General features: G+C 40.1%; 1 protein-coding gene across 1 annotated transcript; it reads right to left on the bottom strand.

The window, feature by feature from the left end:
* Window positions 1–6,390: 6,390 nt before the first annotated feature.
* Window positions 6,391–15,839, bottom strand: spsb1 (splA/ryanodine receptor domain and SOCS box containing 1). The gene is made up of 3 exons (XM_049580437.1): window positions 15,677–15,839; window positions 10,817–11,698; window positions 6,391–7,981 (listed from the first exon to the last, which is right to left on the bottom strand). The coding sequence occupies exons 2-3, from the start codon at window positions 11,508–11,510 to the stop codon at window positions 7,854–7,856; spliced, it is 822 nt and encodes a 273-aa protein (XP_049436394.1). The 5' UTR covers window positions 11,511–11,698; window positions 15,677–15,839; the 3' UTR covers window positions 6,391–7,853.
* Window positions 15,840–16,423: the final 584 nt, after the last annotated feature.

Genomic DNA, 16,423 nt, shown 5'->3' with positions numbered 1-16,423 from the left:
ATATTAACAAAGAGATAGGGAGCAATAAAGTGCATTTTCCATATTACATAACAAGGTCTGAATCTCCTTTGCATGAGCATGGACTGACAACTGGCAAATGCATCTTGCTCTTAGCAGCAATGAAAGAAATGTTAAGTACAAATGAACTTAAATACAATTTTAAGATAGCTGAGTAGGCCTATTTGTGTTTAATGCTCCTTCATACTTGCAAATTGCACTTAACACTCCATTACACTTATTAGATTAAAATTTCCCCTTAAAAACATCTGGGTGAGTTTATGAAATCTAACATATAGTTAAAGACTAAACCAGTGGTTCCAAACCTGCCTGAACATTGAGGATGGCTTCATTTAATCAACTGCTGGAGGCCCAGAGAGGTAAAATCAACCAGGATTTCACAAAATAAACACGATTCAGTCCAAAGTCCATAAAAAAGAATACAAATGCGTGTAGCAGGACCTTGTTTTCTATTCTGTCCTGCTCCGTTAATCATCTCATGACCCACTAGCTACCTCCACCCCGGACAGCTAACAATGGGAGATGGTGATTACACATTTATGCATCAGTTTTAACAATGTAATAGTCATTTATATATATTTGTAGAATCAGTCACAAGGACAAATTACTTTTACTTTGATAGTTTAAGGAAATTTTGCTTGTGAAACTTCTCAGATCTTGAACGCAGGACTTGTAATGGAGTATTTTTACACCGTTGTAATGGTACTGAATACTTTGACTACACTGATTGTCACACTGAGACTGGATGATCCTGACTGGTCTTCATGGTTATGTAGAAGTTGGAAATGCTGACACCAAGTGACCAAATACAAAACATACACCTTGAGGACAGCTCTACCTCTTTTTTAATTTCATCTCTTTTTGTCTTATTACAGTGTTGTTTATGAACAACTGACCCTGTTAAGTCGCAGCTGCAATTTAGATCCCATTGGGGTTACTGGGTGCTTTTAGAAAGCTCTCTCAGCTGCTGAACACGATTTACGCATGCACGTGTGAGTGTGCTTCTGTGCGCAAATAAATTTAGCTGGTCCTAATCCGGAGGCTCATACAAAAAGATAAACCATTACAGAGATTAAAGTGTCTCAGTTTCTGTATCAGTGAAACTTTCACAGTAGATTGAGACTGATGCAACAGTAAAAGAGACTCCAGTCCCCCCATGATCCTCCCACCACTCTCTGCCCCCCTCAATATTGGTTTCCCTCAGTGCTTGACTCATGAAGCTACATTTAACACTGCAGAACTTGTTTGCTTTACCTTCTGTGTTATTTCAGTGTAAACCTGCTCCTTTAATATTCCCCTTAAATTTAATGTTTAAAGTGTGAGTCTATATTTTTTCTTTCCATGCAATTTAATACATGCCGTTCGTTTGATTTGAAAGATATACACAGAATTGTTCTTGTACTGTCCTGTCCCTTTGCAGTTACCAGGAAATGAATATGATCTACTCTAATCTAAAAGGATTAGAGGTAAAAAAAAAAAAAAAGGGCCAGCAAGCATGAGGGAAACATATACTTTGGCACATGCTGTTTGCCTTCAGCTGCTGTATGAGTCATACTTACACAGTGCTTACAGACTCAAGCCTGAACAGATCTAAGTACACAGGTAATTGCACAGAATCTCTACTGTACATTGTGTGTAGAGTCACAACACTCACTCACAGGACCTGTTTTAGGTCAGAGAACATTTCCCAGCAGCCTTACATTGTGGCTCCACATCCCACTGACTTTTAGACAGGAGGCAAGGCAAGGCAAGGCAAGTTTATTTGTATAGCACAATTCAACAACAAGGTAATTCAAAGTGCTTTACAGAGACTTAAAAGCAACAAGACACAATTTAAAACAATAAAAACAGTTGATTAAAAAGGGAAATAGAAATTGAGAATGATAGTGATAATAATAAAATACAGTAACATAAAATAAAAGCAGGCTCAATACATTGAACAGTCAGGATAAGAAAAGAAGTAGAATAATAAAAGGCATAAATCAGCAGTGTGTAGTTAAAAAGTACGGGCAGTAGAATACAGCAGGTAAGTATTTAATCTAAGAGTACGCTTCAGTAAACAATAGTGTTTTTAGCCCTGATTTAAAGGAGCTGACAGTTTGAGCAGACCTCAGATCTACAGGAAGTTTGTTCCACAGGTGAGGAGCATAATAACTGAATGCTGCCTCACCTTGCTTGGTTCTTGTTCTTGGAACACACAACAAACCTGTTCCAGATGACCTAAGGGGTCTGGATGCTTCGTAGGGAATGATTCATCAAAAAAAAAAAAAAAAAATCTCCCTAAATCCCTAAAAAAAAAAAAAATCTAAATCCCTTAATGTACAGTATTTGCATGAGTGTTTGTGAATTCCTCGATACACTTCTGGAGTAAACGTTATCTAAGTCAAACATCACTCTGTGCAGTATGTATGCAGTTACTCAGTATCACCAGCTAAGAGTATCAGTGGTCCCCAAGGAAGGAGATTGTTATGATTTAGAGTTCTGTTATTTGTTTGTAAAGCGTTTAATAGCGTTCTAGGATTTGAGGACCTATAGAGCTGAGCCCAGACGTCTGTCAGAGGATCTAGGGGATCCTCTTCTGGCACTTTTTTGATAAACACGCTCTATTTTAATACTTTTTTATGCACTCTGTCAGTAGACAACAAGATGATGAGGCTGATACTGTTGGTGTCTGAATACCCGGAGTTATATAAAAACAGCTTTGGCAACTTATAAGGACAACAACAAGAAAAACTGGGCCAGTGATAACATTTCCACCACACTTCAGTTGACTGGTAAATTGATCAAATACATAGAAATATTTGGTAATTTCAGTAATTTCTGTTGTCTCAGTATGTTGTTATTTACATGGTGCCGAGCTACCTTGCACTTCTATCAGTGATGTTCTTGACACACCTGCATGTCACCACAGTCTTGGACTGCGGTAGCAGCAGCTGCTTTTAGGTAGACTTTGCTTTTTTGGGGAATGCTCTTGTGGGTAGGCAGTTGTCAGGGCGGTTGTCGCATGGCAGTGTAAAGGCAGCTTAATGTATATTAAAAGTACAAAAAAAAAAAAAAAATCCAGCGTGAATCAATTTATTTCCCCTGTGAATTAGAAAGAGGTTTGGGGGCTGAATCTGGCCCTCGATAGGGTGCCAGATTTGGCCCCCAAACCTTTCTCTAATTTCTCTCTCATGGGTCCTAAGTTGAGTATCAGTGCCCTAAACTGTGGAACTCACTGCCTCCAAATATTAAGGAAGCAAGCTCTCTTGGTATTTTTAAAAGGAAATGAAAGACCTATCTTTTTGATCTGGCTTTTAAATTGGAGTAATGTTAAAGCCTTAGTTTTTAAGTTATCCATTGTTTATGTAATTATATCTCTTGTTCATTTATTCTACAGATTTTTATTTACTGATTTCCAACATTTTACTTTTTCAATATTTAGTCTTGCAAAATTTTATTTTTTGTTTATTTTCATTTTTAATTTCATGTTGTTTCAATTATGCAATGTGGAGCACTTTGAGCTTCATTTGCGTGGGAGGTGCTATATAAATAAAATTAATTTTTTTTACTATTTATGAATAGAAAATGAAGGGGTGAAGAGATTCCGTATCTGAAAACTTATGTTCTCCATTAACTGTGTGGTGTGTCTAAAATAAGACTGCTTAGTTTTATTTAAATAATAGTGTAATTTAGCTCAGATTATTGTCTTGAACTAAAAATTTTAAGTCTATCTGATTATATTTTACCCATTCTGTGTAATATCTTAATGCCTTTTATGTCTTATGTAATGCAATTTGAGTTGCCTTGTTGTTGAAAGGCACTACACTCTACACATCCACACAGGTGTTTTCTGTTGTTCTGACTGATTAGACCTCTGATCGGGTTGCGTGAGGTCATCGTACTCCATGTACTGATTGCCAAAGTGCAAGTTGTCCTGCACTAATTGGCCCTTTTCACAGCAGACATGTTGACTTGTCATAGGAAAAACACAGGTATGACTAATAACAACAGCACAAGTGTCCCAGTGAGCCAGCGTGCGCAATACCAGGACCCTGAAGCTGAAGGAGCTAAATGCAGTTCAGCCATCATTAACTCTATCATTTACACCTGTGCTTTTCCTACTGTGGTATGTCACATTGTACCTAATCTGTGAAGGTCTATGGGTGCATTAAAACTAACAAGAGTGAGATGTCAGTACAATCTGTCCATGTATCCACACCAAGAAGAGGCCCAATCAAGCAAAATGAGTGAAAACACCTGTGTGGGATTCCTCAACCCAGCTTCTGCCCTGACAGAAATGATGTCATATATTTGCCCAGATTCATTTCCTGCAACTAGTTTCCTTAAACTCAATCAAAGCATTTTGGGAAGTTGATCTGGGAAAAAGATTCCTTAAGAACTTTGGGAGGATGCCCTTGATAAAATTCACAAATAATCTGCGCAAAACATGCACTGATCCGGAGCAAAACTGTTCACCACACCCATTTCACAAAGGTTAGACTTTCTAGGATCTGATAAGATGTGAACCCAACTTGTGACAGTTGTCGCCAAGCACCAAGGAGCCATAATTACATGTTCTGGTCTTGTCCCGCTTTACAATCCTACTGGGGGGAAATCTAAAGATCACTGTCAAAGATAATTGAAAAATCTTTTGAACCTAGTGCTGGGATTTCATTGTTTGGCATAACTCCACCCACAGTCCCATTTCTTCTCGCGAACATCCATTATATTTCATGCAGTTCTTCCTGTAAAAATGCGCTCATGTGTGAACAAAGCCATGAGGAACATAAACGTAAAGGTGGTCATTGTCTAAATAACTAAAATCCACTACTTTCTTGGAAACATGAGGCCAGCATTATATTTTCCATGTCTGAAAAGGGCTTCAGATTGCTGTTGTGACTTTCAGGCAAAGTGACCAGGATGCGTTTTTTTTTTGGGGGGGGGGGGGGGGGGACCACCATGTTAAATGGCCGCATGTCTAAAAGGGATTTAGTTTCATAGGGTGTTTTCACATATAGTCCTTTTTGAATGAACCAAACTCAGTCCTCTTAAAGTGCACCAAAAAGGTGACCAGCAGAAAAGGGACTCACTTCTTTTTCTGGTTAACTTCAGCTCTGACACAGCCTCAGTCCCCTTTCTGGTCACACTATAGCCTTTATAAAATATAGATAGACATAGTTTTGTTTCTACTTTGAAGGCACTGCAGTGCGGATATGAAGCCCCTCGCTTTCAGATAAACTTAAGAGTCTGTTGCTGTTTGATGCATTCTGCATTTACTTAAGTGTGAAAATGTGTCATATATGGTGGTACTTATTTTATCATGATATCTTCTTTTGTTGGATGATATATTGTCCCTGAAATTATTGCCATAAATGGCAGTGTCGTTTTAAGACCATTATATGCCACTGATATACTGTAATGGCACAATTATTCAAGTATGTCAGTAATGTACTTTTAATTCAACCACAAATGACAGTAAAACGCGTCAGCATTTTTTTCCCCCTGTTCATTCTGCTAAGGCACTGTGGAAAGACAATTGGCACTGTGTCCAAGTCTAATAATGGTCAGGAAAACCCTGCTATTTATTTTAGTTTTCTAAAATGCTGGCAACACTCTTGTGGAAACAAAACGGGCATGACCTCAGTAAATTGATAATTATTGTGACAGACCTGCTGCTACTGTTGTAAGGTAGTTTAACGAAACAAATTTAAGGAGTTAAGAATTTTATTCCTCCCCCTGTGGATTACAGGGGATAATTGAGATACCAACCAGCTTGTGATACTGTATCAACCTCAATCCTAGTGATTTCACTTGAAGTTAGAAACCGCCTTTAATAGGTTTCAGGTGTTCGTTCAACCCTTAAGTATCTTGCGAAGCCATCATTTGCATTTAATTACATTGTCTAAATATTGCAACTTAACATTTTCAAGGTGTCTACAAGTATCAGACAGTTAAAGTGAATGCTCATTCAAGACCCATTCAAGATGCCTTTTGACCAAATTTACACATTTAAGCATTGCAGTCGAGTAGTATACATGAGGTCTTGTGCAGAGATAAGTCTTACATGGGAATATTAGAGGGAGTTAAGTCTATCTACATTTTGCCAAGAGTTAAGTGCAAGTATGAAGTGAAATAACAGTATTATAAACATCTGTACCATTAGAAATGTGGACTTGTACATAGAAAGAAAAAAAAATTATATGAAATTATATAAAAAGGCTGTAGTAGTTAAGACCTCACAAATTCAAATTTAAGACTGTTGGATGACTTTTAAGGCCTTATTGTTGTAATGTTAAGACATTTTAAGGACCTCCAGACACCCTGATTTTGTCCATCCCCTGTCGACATTTTCCCAGTAGAATACCCATACAATGCACAATACACAACAAATACTTTGAAATAAACTTTAATAGATACTTGCAAACAAAAAATCTACAACAAGGAATATAAAATAAAATGGAAGCTGCAAGCAAGGAGAATAAAGTGTGGCACAGTGTGTCTGCACCCAGCCGAGGGCTGAATGAGGACAACATCTGCACATTTAAAAATACTAGTCAACAGGTCTACGATATGGCATTGACAATGTGTTGGCAATCTGATCTTATTTTATTACATTTGTGCAGCACTTTGTGGATTGTCTTTTTTTCTGTTGTTACGGTGCCTTAAATCTGAAGTTTGCAGATTCAGGCACAACGTCGTTAACCTACATAGTCTGTTCCCCGAACCCCCTTTTCTTCCCTTAACATGTCATAAAACACAAACACTACATCAATGGTTCTCAGCTATGTGCCAGTGAGACCCAAGAGTAGCACGTTTTCATTACATAAAACCACTTCAGTGGATATTTCATTGGTTAGTTTCCATTCTCTGGCTGAATATGTGCAAACCAGTGAAATCAGCTGATGGAGAAAATAAAAAACACAGCACTCTTGGGCCCAGACAGCATGTGGTTGAAAACTACCGCACTACCAAAAGCAGGAGTGACAGTAAAGATTTTAAAAAAGACGTGATTGTATTGAGAAAGATTTCCTGCAGATGCATGCTACAAATAATCACAGTGACATTATCCTTCCGTTAAAATTTCTGCTGATGTTGTTCCTGTCGGATGCCTCGATGGTAAGCAATGGGGCACACTTCCATATCGCAGAGAAACCTGATAGTGCAGTGAATGGTCGGAGCTGCTCTTCAGCTGCCTCACAGTGCATTCATCCACACTGCACCACAGACTCACTGTGGAGTGGTCAGCATCTCCGGTCTGTGTTGTGTGAACCACCTTTTTAATCAATATTAAAAACCATAAATTCTAAAAGCAACCTGGATTTCATGCTGTAATTCTCAATTTGAGAGGATGTACAGGTTCACGTGTCTGCTGCCACCTTGTGGTCAGCTGCTGGCAGTGCATTTCTGCACCAACACTCAAAGTGTAATTTCCACCACACAATTTTACTTAAGCCCAGTCAAAAAAGCTTCAATTTAAAAGGCTACGAGATAGATATTCATACTCATACAGTCTGGAGGTCACACAGCAGAGATACCGACCACACGGCCACATTAGCCTACAAACTGGAGGAGGTACACCAACATGGTGACTGTCAGGCTATCGTCTGGATCAGCATGTGCATAGTGTTCAGTGATTCCTGATTTTATAAAGTTAGAGAATACAATTGGAAAGAGTCATAAAAACAGGATAAGAAACTCAAAAGGTGTCCAGCCACCGACACAGAAGCATACTTGTTGAAAGGCTGAGTCAGTCCTGGAGCAATGTTGTCAAACGGGTTCAACCCAAGAAGGATCCCAGAGAAACATGAGCAAGAGACGAGGGTGTGTCGAGTGTGTTGTGACCGCTAGCGCCGTCATTGGTAGAGCAGGTAGTTCTTGAGAGAAGCCGGCAGGGGCAGTCTATGGATTTCACTCAGACGGTCTCGTCCTAATGCCACCCTCACTGAGCGCCTACACAGGTCCATCAAAGAGAGGGGTTCGGCTGTGGGGGAGACAAGAGGCGCAGAGGGGTCAGCAGGAGCATGTTTCATGTGTGAGCAATGACTGAATCTCATTTCAGGAGTGTATAAATGTCACATCTGAGAGGCACTGTGTGTAATGTGTCAGACACATGACATAAAGTGAACGCAAGGGTGAGTGACCTGCTATAAAAATGAAAATGGGACAGTATAACAACCTTTATCCTATATTGCCATACAGAACACAATATGAGCTTCTGTGGGCCATAAAGTCAAGTAAATGATAAAAATTAACCTAAATATTCTCAGATCATTTGCATACAGTTTTGTTGTTGCCACCATTTAATTTCATATTCAACATCTGATCTATCAGTGCTTTGAAATATAGGAAAGGATTATGTAAAAATCTGAACAAAGATGTTGGCCTCAGTGCATGCAGCCTCCATCAGAGGAGGGATACTCAAGGAGGAAGTTCACACTGATGTTAATCAATGTATAACGATAAAATGGGCCGATGTTCCCAGAGGTGGTGTGGTCACACCTCTGGGTGCTGAAGTCAGTGGGTTAGGGTTAGGGTTCCTCCTGCTCTGAGTGTGTAATAGAGACGTCAAACTAACACAGGAAATTCCGCAAATGTTTGTACTGTTGTTGACAGAGTACACAGTGGGGCAACTCTGCAGGTAGTTCACACTTTAGTTGTCAGAAGTGGGACCAAGTCACAGGTAAGTCTAAACTCTGTACTCGAGTTCTAAGTCAAAAAATGGCCAAGTCCCAAACTTTGAGTTTTGAGTCCTTAACAAGTCATAATGCACTCTTCACCAAATGTAACGCAATTTTAACAACAGGGTAATAAATATACTACATTTACAAAAATCGTAAGTGCTTTGTAAAATTTGTTCTTATTTGTTAAAACAAGATTGTTGGAAGTTGTTGCATGTCCATCTATAATTTTCAACCTACACGTTTTGCATACTGCAATTTGTTTGGTTTTTTTTTGACCACTGCGTATTTTTTCATGCTTCTCTCCTGTAACTTGACTGGATGCTGGTCGATTGGTTGAAACAAAGTGGATCCGGAGAATTAAGTGTCCATTTATTGGGAAAGAACAATGGTAATACTAGCTGATTCAGGAAATAATCTGGTTCATGGTTCACTTATAAATAATATACTTTTTCATCTTTTTTTTGGGGGGGTAATCAAGTATTTTTTTTTTTATGTCAAAAGGCTCAAGTCCAAATGAAGTCAAGTGCCACTGGTGTTTAAGTCCAAGTCTCACTGCAAGTCTTTTTTGATTTTGTGAAGTCTACAGTCTCTCAGACTCAAGTCCAAGTCATGTGATTTGCATCCGCACCTCTGCTAGTAGTGCCTATAATTTGTCAAAAAAACAAACAAACAGAATTTTGGTAATCTACTGATCACTTGAATCATTTGTCATGACTTTTTATGTTTTTGTTTCTAGTTTGTTTTTGCTTGTCAGAAGAAAAAAAAACATAATAGATTTGAAGTTGGACATCTTGAAAATATATAATTGCGCTGCCAATACAGTTTCACCGTCTTTACCGAAACAATACATTTTTGGAAACCTCACTTGAAGGACTATAGATACTTTATACAAATCCCCCTTGATTTTATAAAAGACGCTGGAAATCTCACATAGTACAGGTGTTTTTAGCAGCCATGCAACTTTCGACTAAAATTAACAAGATATGTGCTTTAAATAAGTAAATATCTGATCAAAGAAACAAAGAAGACATTCAGCTGCAAATTTTGGATGATTTTCTGTGCTACAGACAGATTTTGTTGTGCCTTCAAAAAGTATTGATGTTCACTCTCCAGCCCTGTGGCTATTTTCCATTATTTTTGGCTTTTTGAAGATTTATAAAAGAGCTGGAAAATAATAAATTAATTTTACTCGCAACCATATCCTGTAGCTGCAGTGCCAACAAGGCGTCCTGGATCCAAACAGCCACAGGATTAACTACATTTTGTGAGACAAACTGTTGAGAACATCAGCATATAAGATGAGGAATTTCCCCTCTGTACATCCATCAGCACGAGGAATGTCATAAAAATCAAAGTGGCTGTTGTGCATATCACTGCATCTGTAGTGCTTCTTTTCCACGGGCCTAAACTAGGTCAAGGGATCTGAGCTGAACATAAAAATCTAATGAGCACACAGCACTTGGGACATGTGGGTAGTGCAGCATGTTTCGATGAGCACCTATGTTTCCTCGTTTAAAGCTCATGACTCTTTCACCATGGAATAGTTGGGATTCATCCAATTAGAAATCATTTTATGTTTGTCTGGAGGAAAAACGAGCAGCTTGTTGTCTTTGTACATAAACATGAAGGACCACTTGATGTTTTTAAAGCCATAAACACCAAAATCTATAACAGTGGCGCCACAGACTGGTTTAAAAACCAAAGCAAGGTACAGTTAATGACATGAACTGGGGCAGGTTCCAGTGAAGTCACATCTTTTCTCTGTTAACTCCTTACTAAGATCAGGGCACTGTGACATGGTTCAAAGAAAAGGTGATTCATGGATACAGTTAAATATTAATTTAAATGTAATCTGGACTGCCAAGAGAGAACACAAATAATGTCAGGTCATAACTGTTTTACATAATAGCCAGACAGGCAGCCATACTAAGTCTGCTCTGTAGTAACCCTCTGCAGTAATGTGCTCTGCTTGGACAGCAAGATAAACCCTTAACTGTCACACCTTTGTTTATTGCGATAATAAATACTGCCACTGGTTGTGTAAGGGCTGAATGCAAGACACTGTCCTAGACGGCAAAAACACAGACGCTCAGGAGGGAAAAGAATAACAGAATATTAATAAAGTTTGTACTCACGATCAAGTCCATTTATGTACCGGATTCTTATTTCACAGTGTCCCCACACGGCGCTCACCACTGGGTACAGCTTCCTGCCCTTAAGTCCTCTGAATGCTACCCCTAGATAATGTCCATCCACTATGTAACCCAGCGTCCCCTCATCCATGTCCAAGACTACTAAGAGGGAGTCTGGTATTATGAAGGTATCGTCTGGCTCGAGGAAGGCCGGGTAGGTTATTCCTGGGTGATTCTTGCCGTCGTGGTAGAGTTTACTCCTGCACAGGTCCCAGCCCCAGGACTCGGCATTGCTTCCTACCAAAGCTGTGTAGCCCACAGAGTGTAGCGGGGCGTCACTCGTAGCCACTCCAACCACAGCGTGCGTTCCCCTCTGACGCATAGCCCAGCTGATCTCCCACACGTGCAGTCCCCTCGTGTAGCCAACACGGCCCCGGATGGCGTCCGTGCTCTGCGCCACGGGGTGCCTGTGAAACACCAGCTTGTTGTCGTCCTTGACAAAGATGTTGAGGGAACGGTCATCGTTGTTCCACGAGTGCTGGACCTGGACGTCCACACCAGCGGGTGGCATGTCCAGCAGCAGATCCAGTCGAGACGGCTTGGTGTGACTCAGGGCCTGTAGCTCCAGCTTCAGGGGGCTGAACGCTGGATCCCGCATATCAATGGTTTTAATGCCACCTGGGACTTTCTGCCCCATGCTCTGGGTGGTTATAGCAGCTCCCTCTTCCTCCTCCTCCCCCCCTCCTCAAAGACCAACGGGGGGAGTAAGCAGCCTCAGACCCTCTCCTCCACTGTGCTCCAGCAACCCAAGAAGCAGGTTTGTTGCTCCACGTTGTCACAAGCTGCAGACAGCGAAGGCCACACCAGGTGGGATTTGGAGCCGACCTGGAGAGATTAGAGGAGATGAAAGCAGAGAAGACAAACAAGTTCACTATTTACTAATCTAATTAGCAATCTTGCTGTTTAAAGCAGGAAATGTTAGCATCCTACTAACAGCAGCAAGCTAAATGTAAGACTGTAATTACATTATACTGCATTTATTGGAAATGTTAGAGTGCATGTTTACATTTAATGGTAAATTCACTCAATGGTTTAACTGGCTTAATTTGGTTATCAGTGGGTAACAACTGATATTAGCTGCGGGGCTGTAGAGCTGCCTCAAAAGTGGCTTTGTTCTCATGTGATGTTTAGCATTTAAAACATAAAGATGCCAGTGTCCCGCGACCTCAGAAATCTGAGATGTACCGATCAAACACTGAATTACACGGATAACGTTATCCTTACACATCAGCGAGACAATGTGTATCTGCTGACCGTGGCAAAGACGCACTATCAGTGTGACACACTTTCTCAGAACTATCTGAGGTTAACCTAAAGTCTGAAGCAGTCTGACTGTATGGCCATGTTTTCCCTCCCTCCCAGCTCCCTATGGCGTCGAGTCGACCGAGAAAAACAAGACCAACTAGTTCCTGCCACTCAGTCATAAACATATTTGCTATTGATTGAAAAGATTACATACAATGGATTGGACTATTTACAGGGAATAGAGTGGCCTATATACAATGTCCAATTGAAAGGCCACAGTTTAACATGCAATATCTGACCGATTTATGCTGCTGTGTACACGCAGGCTTTAACACTAACAAGAACAGTATGACAATATACACTATGAGCAATATTAACTGGTCAACAGGAGTGTTCATACCATGGGTTATGAAAAACATTTCTGCATCAGCAGTGAGATAATTTGATTTGTCAGGGATTGAAATTGACTGTAAAACAAAAACAGACAATCCAGCTGATTTGATCAGTTTATCAAATCAGCTTTCCTAAAAATATTACAACATCAAATTACATTAATAGAAGCTTTTTTTAATCCATACAGTATTGCCCATTCATTGCCTAACAATGTCAGCAAGCGCAGTTAATAAGGTGCCTGCTTAAGATGTTTAAATTTAACATCTTCAGAGGATGTGCATTTGCCTGCCCCCCCCCCCCCCCCCCCAGTAAAGACAACATACATTACAGCACACACATTGTGACATAAAGCTCTTAAACTGTGCTTTAAAGCATTTTAATAACATTTTGTGCAACATGTTTTTGAGTAATCCAACTCAAACAATCAAACAAACAAAAATAACCCATCTGATGTGACTGCTGAGCTGTAATTACCCAGGACAAATTCAGTTTGCGTGATTAGAATTTCACAGATGTGCACTTGAAGACACAAGATATGTTAGATAATCAGCCAAAAATAGTTAGTAGCAATTTTGCTCTGTGTGGCCTGACTTTAGGACAACTAGGCAACCGTGAAACATGTAAGCGATGTATTTTTACATGAATCTATGAACAAAATGTCTAAAAGAAAACTAACACCCTACATTGATCCCAATATCCTCATTGTCAGCTCTGACGCAGTTTATAAAACAATTTCCATGTGGTGTTGGAGCTCTACATGGGTAACTGGTAAACACCCATGTTGTTATGTGCTCCTTCTGCTAAGTGACTCATTTAGGATAAGGGCGCACACACATCATGAAATACAACACTATAAAAAATATAAATAAATAAATAAATAAAAAAAATCAAACCTGATTTGATTAGTTGTACCTCAATTAAACACATTGCTTCTTTTCCAGCTTTTCTTAATCAAGCGGAGTCAATCCAAGAATTTGTGATAACATGAGGTCACCAATTTGGACCCATTATCAAGCAGCCGCAACAGAAAAAAAAAAGACAGGAAAAACTCCAGCCATTTCTTATATCTAGTCAGAGCGCGACAGGAAACGCAGTAATAAAATGTCTGGCTTAAAGGAATAAAAATGTTCTGTCTTGTTTGAGGGAGACTGCGGGAACACAGTTTCAGGAAAGCAGAAACTCTACAATAAAAGCCTGATGAATAACCTGCTGTGCTTGACTTCAGTGTCTCCATTACAATAGACCACAGCTGTGACGGGGCACTTTCTGTGGAGCCTGAATCAAAATGTTAAACATCAGCTAATTTTTATATTTCTTTGGAAACTTAAACACGTCTGAATGCCAATGGGACCAGTCCAGGTCATCACAGGCAGCTCTCTTATAGTAAAAACCCTGTTGGATCTGATACCCCACACTCCAGATAAAGCATCAATATCCCAGAGACGTATAATGTGACTTTTTGTGGCTGCAGGTGTGACTACTACTGCTGCTCTTTGGTGTTGGTACTTCTGCGTGTGTTGCAGCTAGGCTGAAGAGAGCATTGTGTAATGTGGAAAACTGTGCTGCTGGGAAGGCCACTCTAATTGAATTGTAGACAAGAGTTCATTGAGTAGTGCTTTGGCTCTTCTTCTAATACAAGTAAACAACCATTTAAATGGGTCATGTCTCTTCAGTGATTGGAAAACAGGGGGGAAGAAAAAGCAAGCAGCGGGTGGCCAGCATCTGAATGTAAACAATCTCTTTTTCAATGCCTGTCCAACATTCAGGAGAGAGTGAAACATGTTAATTTGCACACTCTCTGAGCCAGGAGTTTACCGTTTACCATCCCCCCCCCCCCCCCGGCAAAGGGCCACTTTACAACGCACACAACATGCTCAACTAAATCAAAACTAACACAACAATGAGAAGGTCTTCCCACATTTACCTTGGACTTCAAAACAAACATGCCCATTAGGAGTTTAAAAGGTGGCTTGTGGAGGGATATATTTGGACCGGGATCCTGGCTTGGCCTGGTCGGGGTTCCTGGGCCCCTGGGTTGGTTTGGAGCTCATTAAAATGCAAGAGGAAGGGCTCGCTGGATTTGCTGAGCCAAGGAAACACTTGTCTGTATTGTGAGGCCCAATTTAGACCGGGCCCACCTGAACTTCAGCTCTAGCTTGTTTGTTGACCTGCTGAGTACATTAAGCTCAAGGTTTAACCAAAGACAAAGTCAGCCATTGTTTGGGTACAAAGCTTTAAAGTGTTGCGCAGAATACAGTCATTTAAATGTCCTGTGGTCGAATTAAAAATATGTTTGGGGCTTTAAAGGGGTGAAATTTTCTGGGTTTGCCATGTTCACAGGGACAGGTCATTGTGGAGGGTGTAGTCTACAATGATGTTCAAGTGTTACACATTACATTAATTGGTCTATTCTTACTGTAAAAAATGGCTGGTGAAAATACATCAGTAAGGATATTGAATAATGAAACATCCCTTGGTATAATGGAAGCAATACAAGTCAGCAGTGCCTAGCTACAGCCTCCAACATGGCCATAAAGTTAAATTAACGCCTCTTTAAAACTAAACATAAACTTATATTAACTTTAATTAAAGTAAAATATGTTGTCTAATGTATTGTATTTTATTATTAACGTTAAATATATCTAATAAACCGCTAATTGAGAGTATGAAGGCCTTCTGGACAAGTTAACCCATAATAGCTTGTCATGCTAGCTAATGTAAAAGCAGCCTAATCTTCAATAAGCTCTCGCGGGCCAGGTAGTCGTTTGCTCTCGTCTCGTGGAACCGTCCACGCGCGACCCCAGAGAGGAGCAGCGCGTGAGTCGAACGTTACCAACCGTCGGTTTTTGGAACGTTGTTTCAGTTGAACCTGAAGACCGACCGCGCTCGAGACGTTAGTTACACAACAAGCAGCACAAACCGTGTTAGCATCAACAGCAACAAAACATGGCTAATGTTACCGAGGAGCGGAGACACGAAACAATCCGCCGCTGCCCCAGAACCGGACCTTTGGCTCGTGACAACGCTTCGCGGGTGTTGTTGTCGATGTCGAGTATGTAAATGTGATGTAAAGAGAAACACAGAAACCGAAACAAGCGCGTCGGCAGCCACCATATGAGCAGAGAGCAGGGGGAGAAGGGACTGAAAAGCACACAGCAAACAGACCTTGGTAAGTTGGGGAACAACACAGTGGATGAGACCGGGAGGAGGCTTCACGAGCTTCACCTACTCCATCGTAGTTTTCAGTTTCCTTGTCGTCTTAATTACCTTTTACCATTTCAGGCTGGACATGAATTAGGTGAAATGATGATGGCTGCTCTCTAACATCTCTCGCATCACGTGGTCAAAAGCTCCCAGCTGCTATGCTAGATTAGGACCTCCCTACTGACGGTCTCAGCGAAGTTAGTTTCATGTTGGTACTGCAGTTTGTGCAGATGTTATGTTCTCTGTGCGTGGTTGTTTATTTATTAATGAAACTATGAACACATTTTAATTTCACTGCTGATTTTAAATTTTTCTTAAAATTATTTGCATTCATGTTTATTGTGTTTGATAGGGAAAATGCAATTTAACATAATTCCAATACAGAGTATGGAACTGATGTGTTGCATAGAGTTTATTGCTATTGCTAATTTTCAACTCTTGCTCCTAGTTAGACTTTTACATGTAGACCTAAAATGGAGGCACAATAAAACCACATTCCTTGCTTTTAGCCAACACCTGACCTTTGCTGTGAAGGGTTTTAAATCTGTTATCAGTCTGTTTTCAATTAGTTGACAGCCCTTTATGGAAAAAGCTGATTGTCCAAATTTAGATTTACGGTTTGCATACTATAATTTTGAAAAATTAAATATATTTTAAGATTTAGGTCACATTTACAAATACTTCACATGCAAAGGGCCTCACACTCTT

This window comes from Epinephelus fuscoguttatus, linkage group LG7 (assembly GCF_011397635.1).
Source record: "Epinephelus fuscoguttatus linkage group LG7, E.fuscoguttatus.final_Chr_v1".
NCBI lineage: Eukaryota > Metazoa > Chordata > Actinopteri > Perciformes > Serranidae > Epinephelus > Epinephelus fuscoguttatus.
This window is presented reverse-complemented; position numbering and strand designations above follow the sequence as displayed.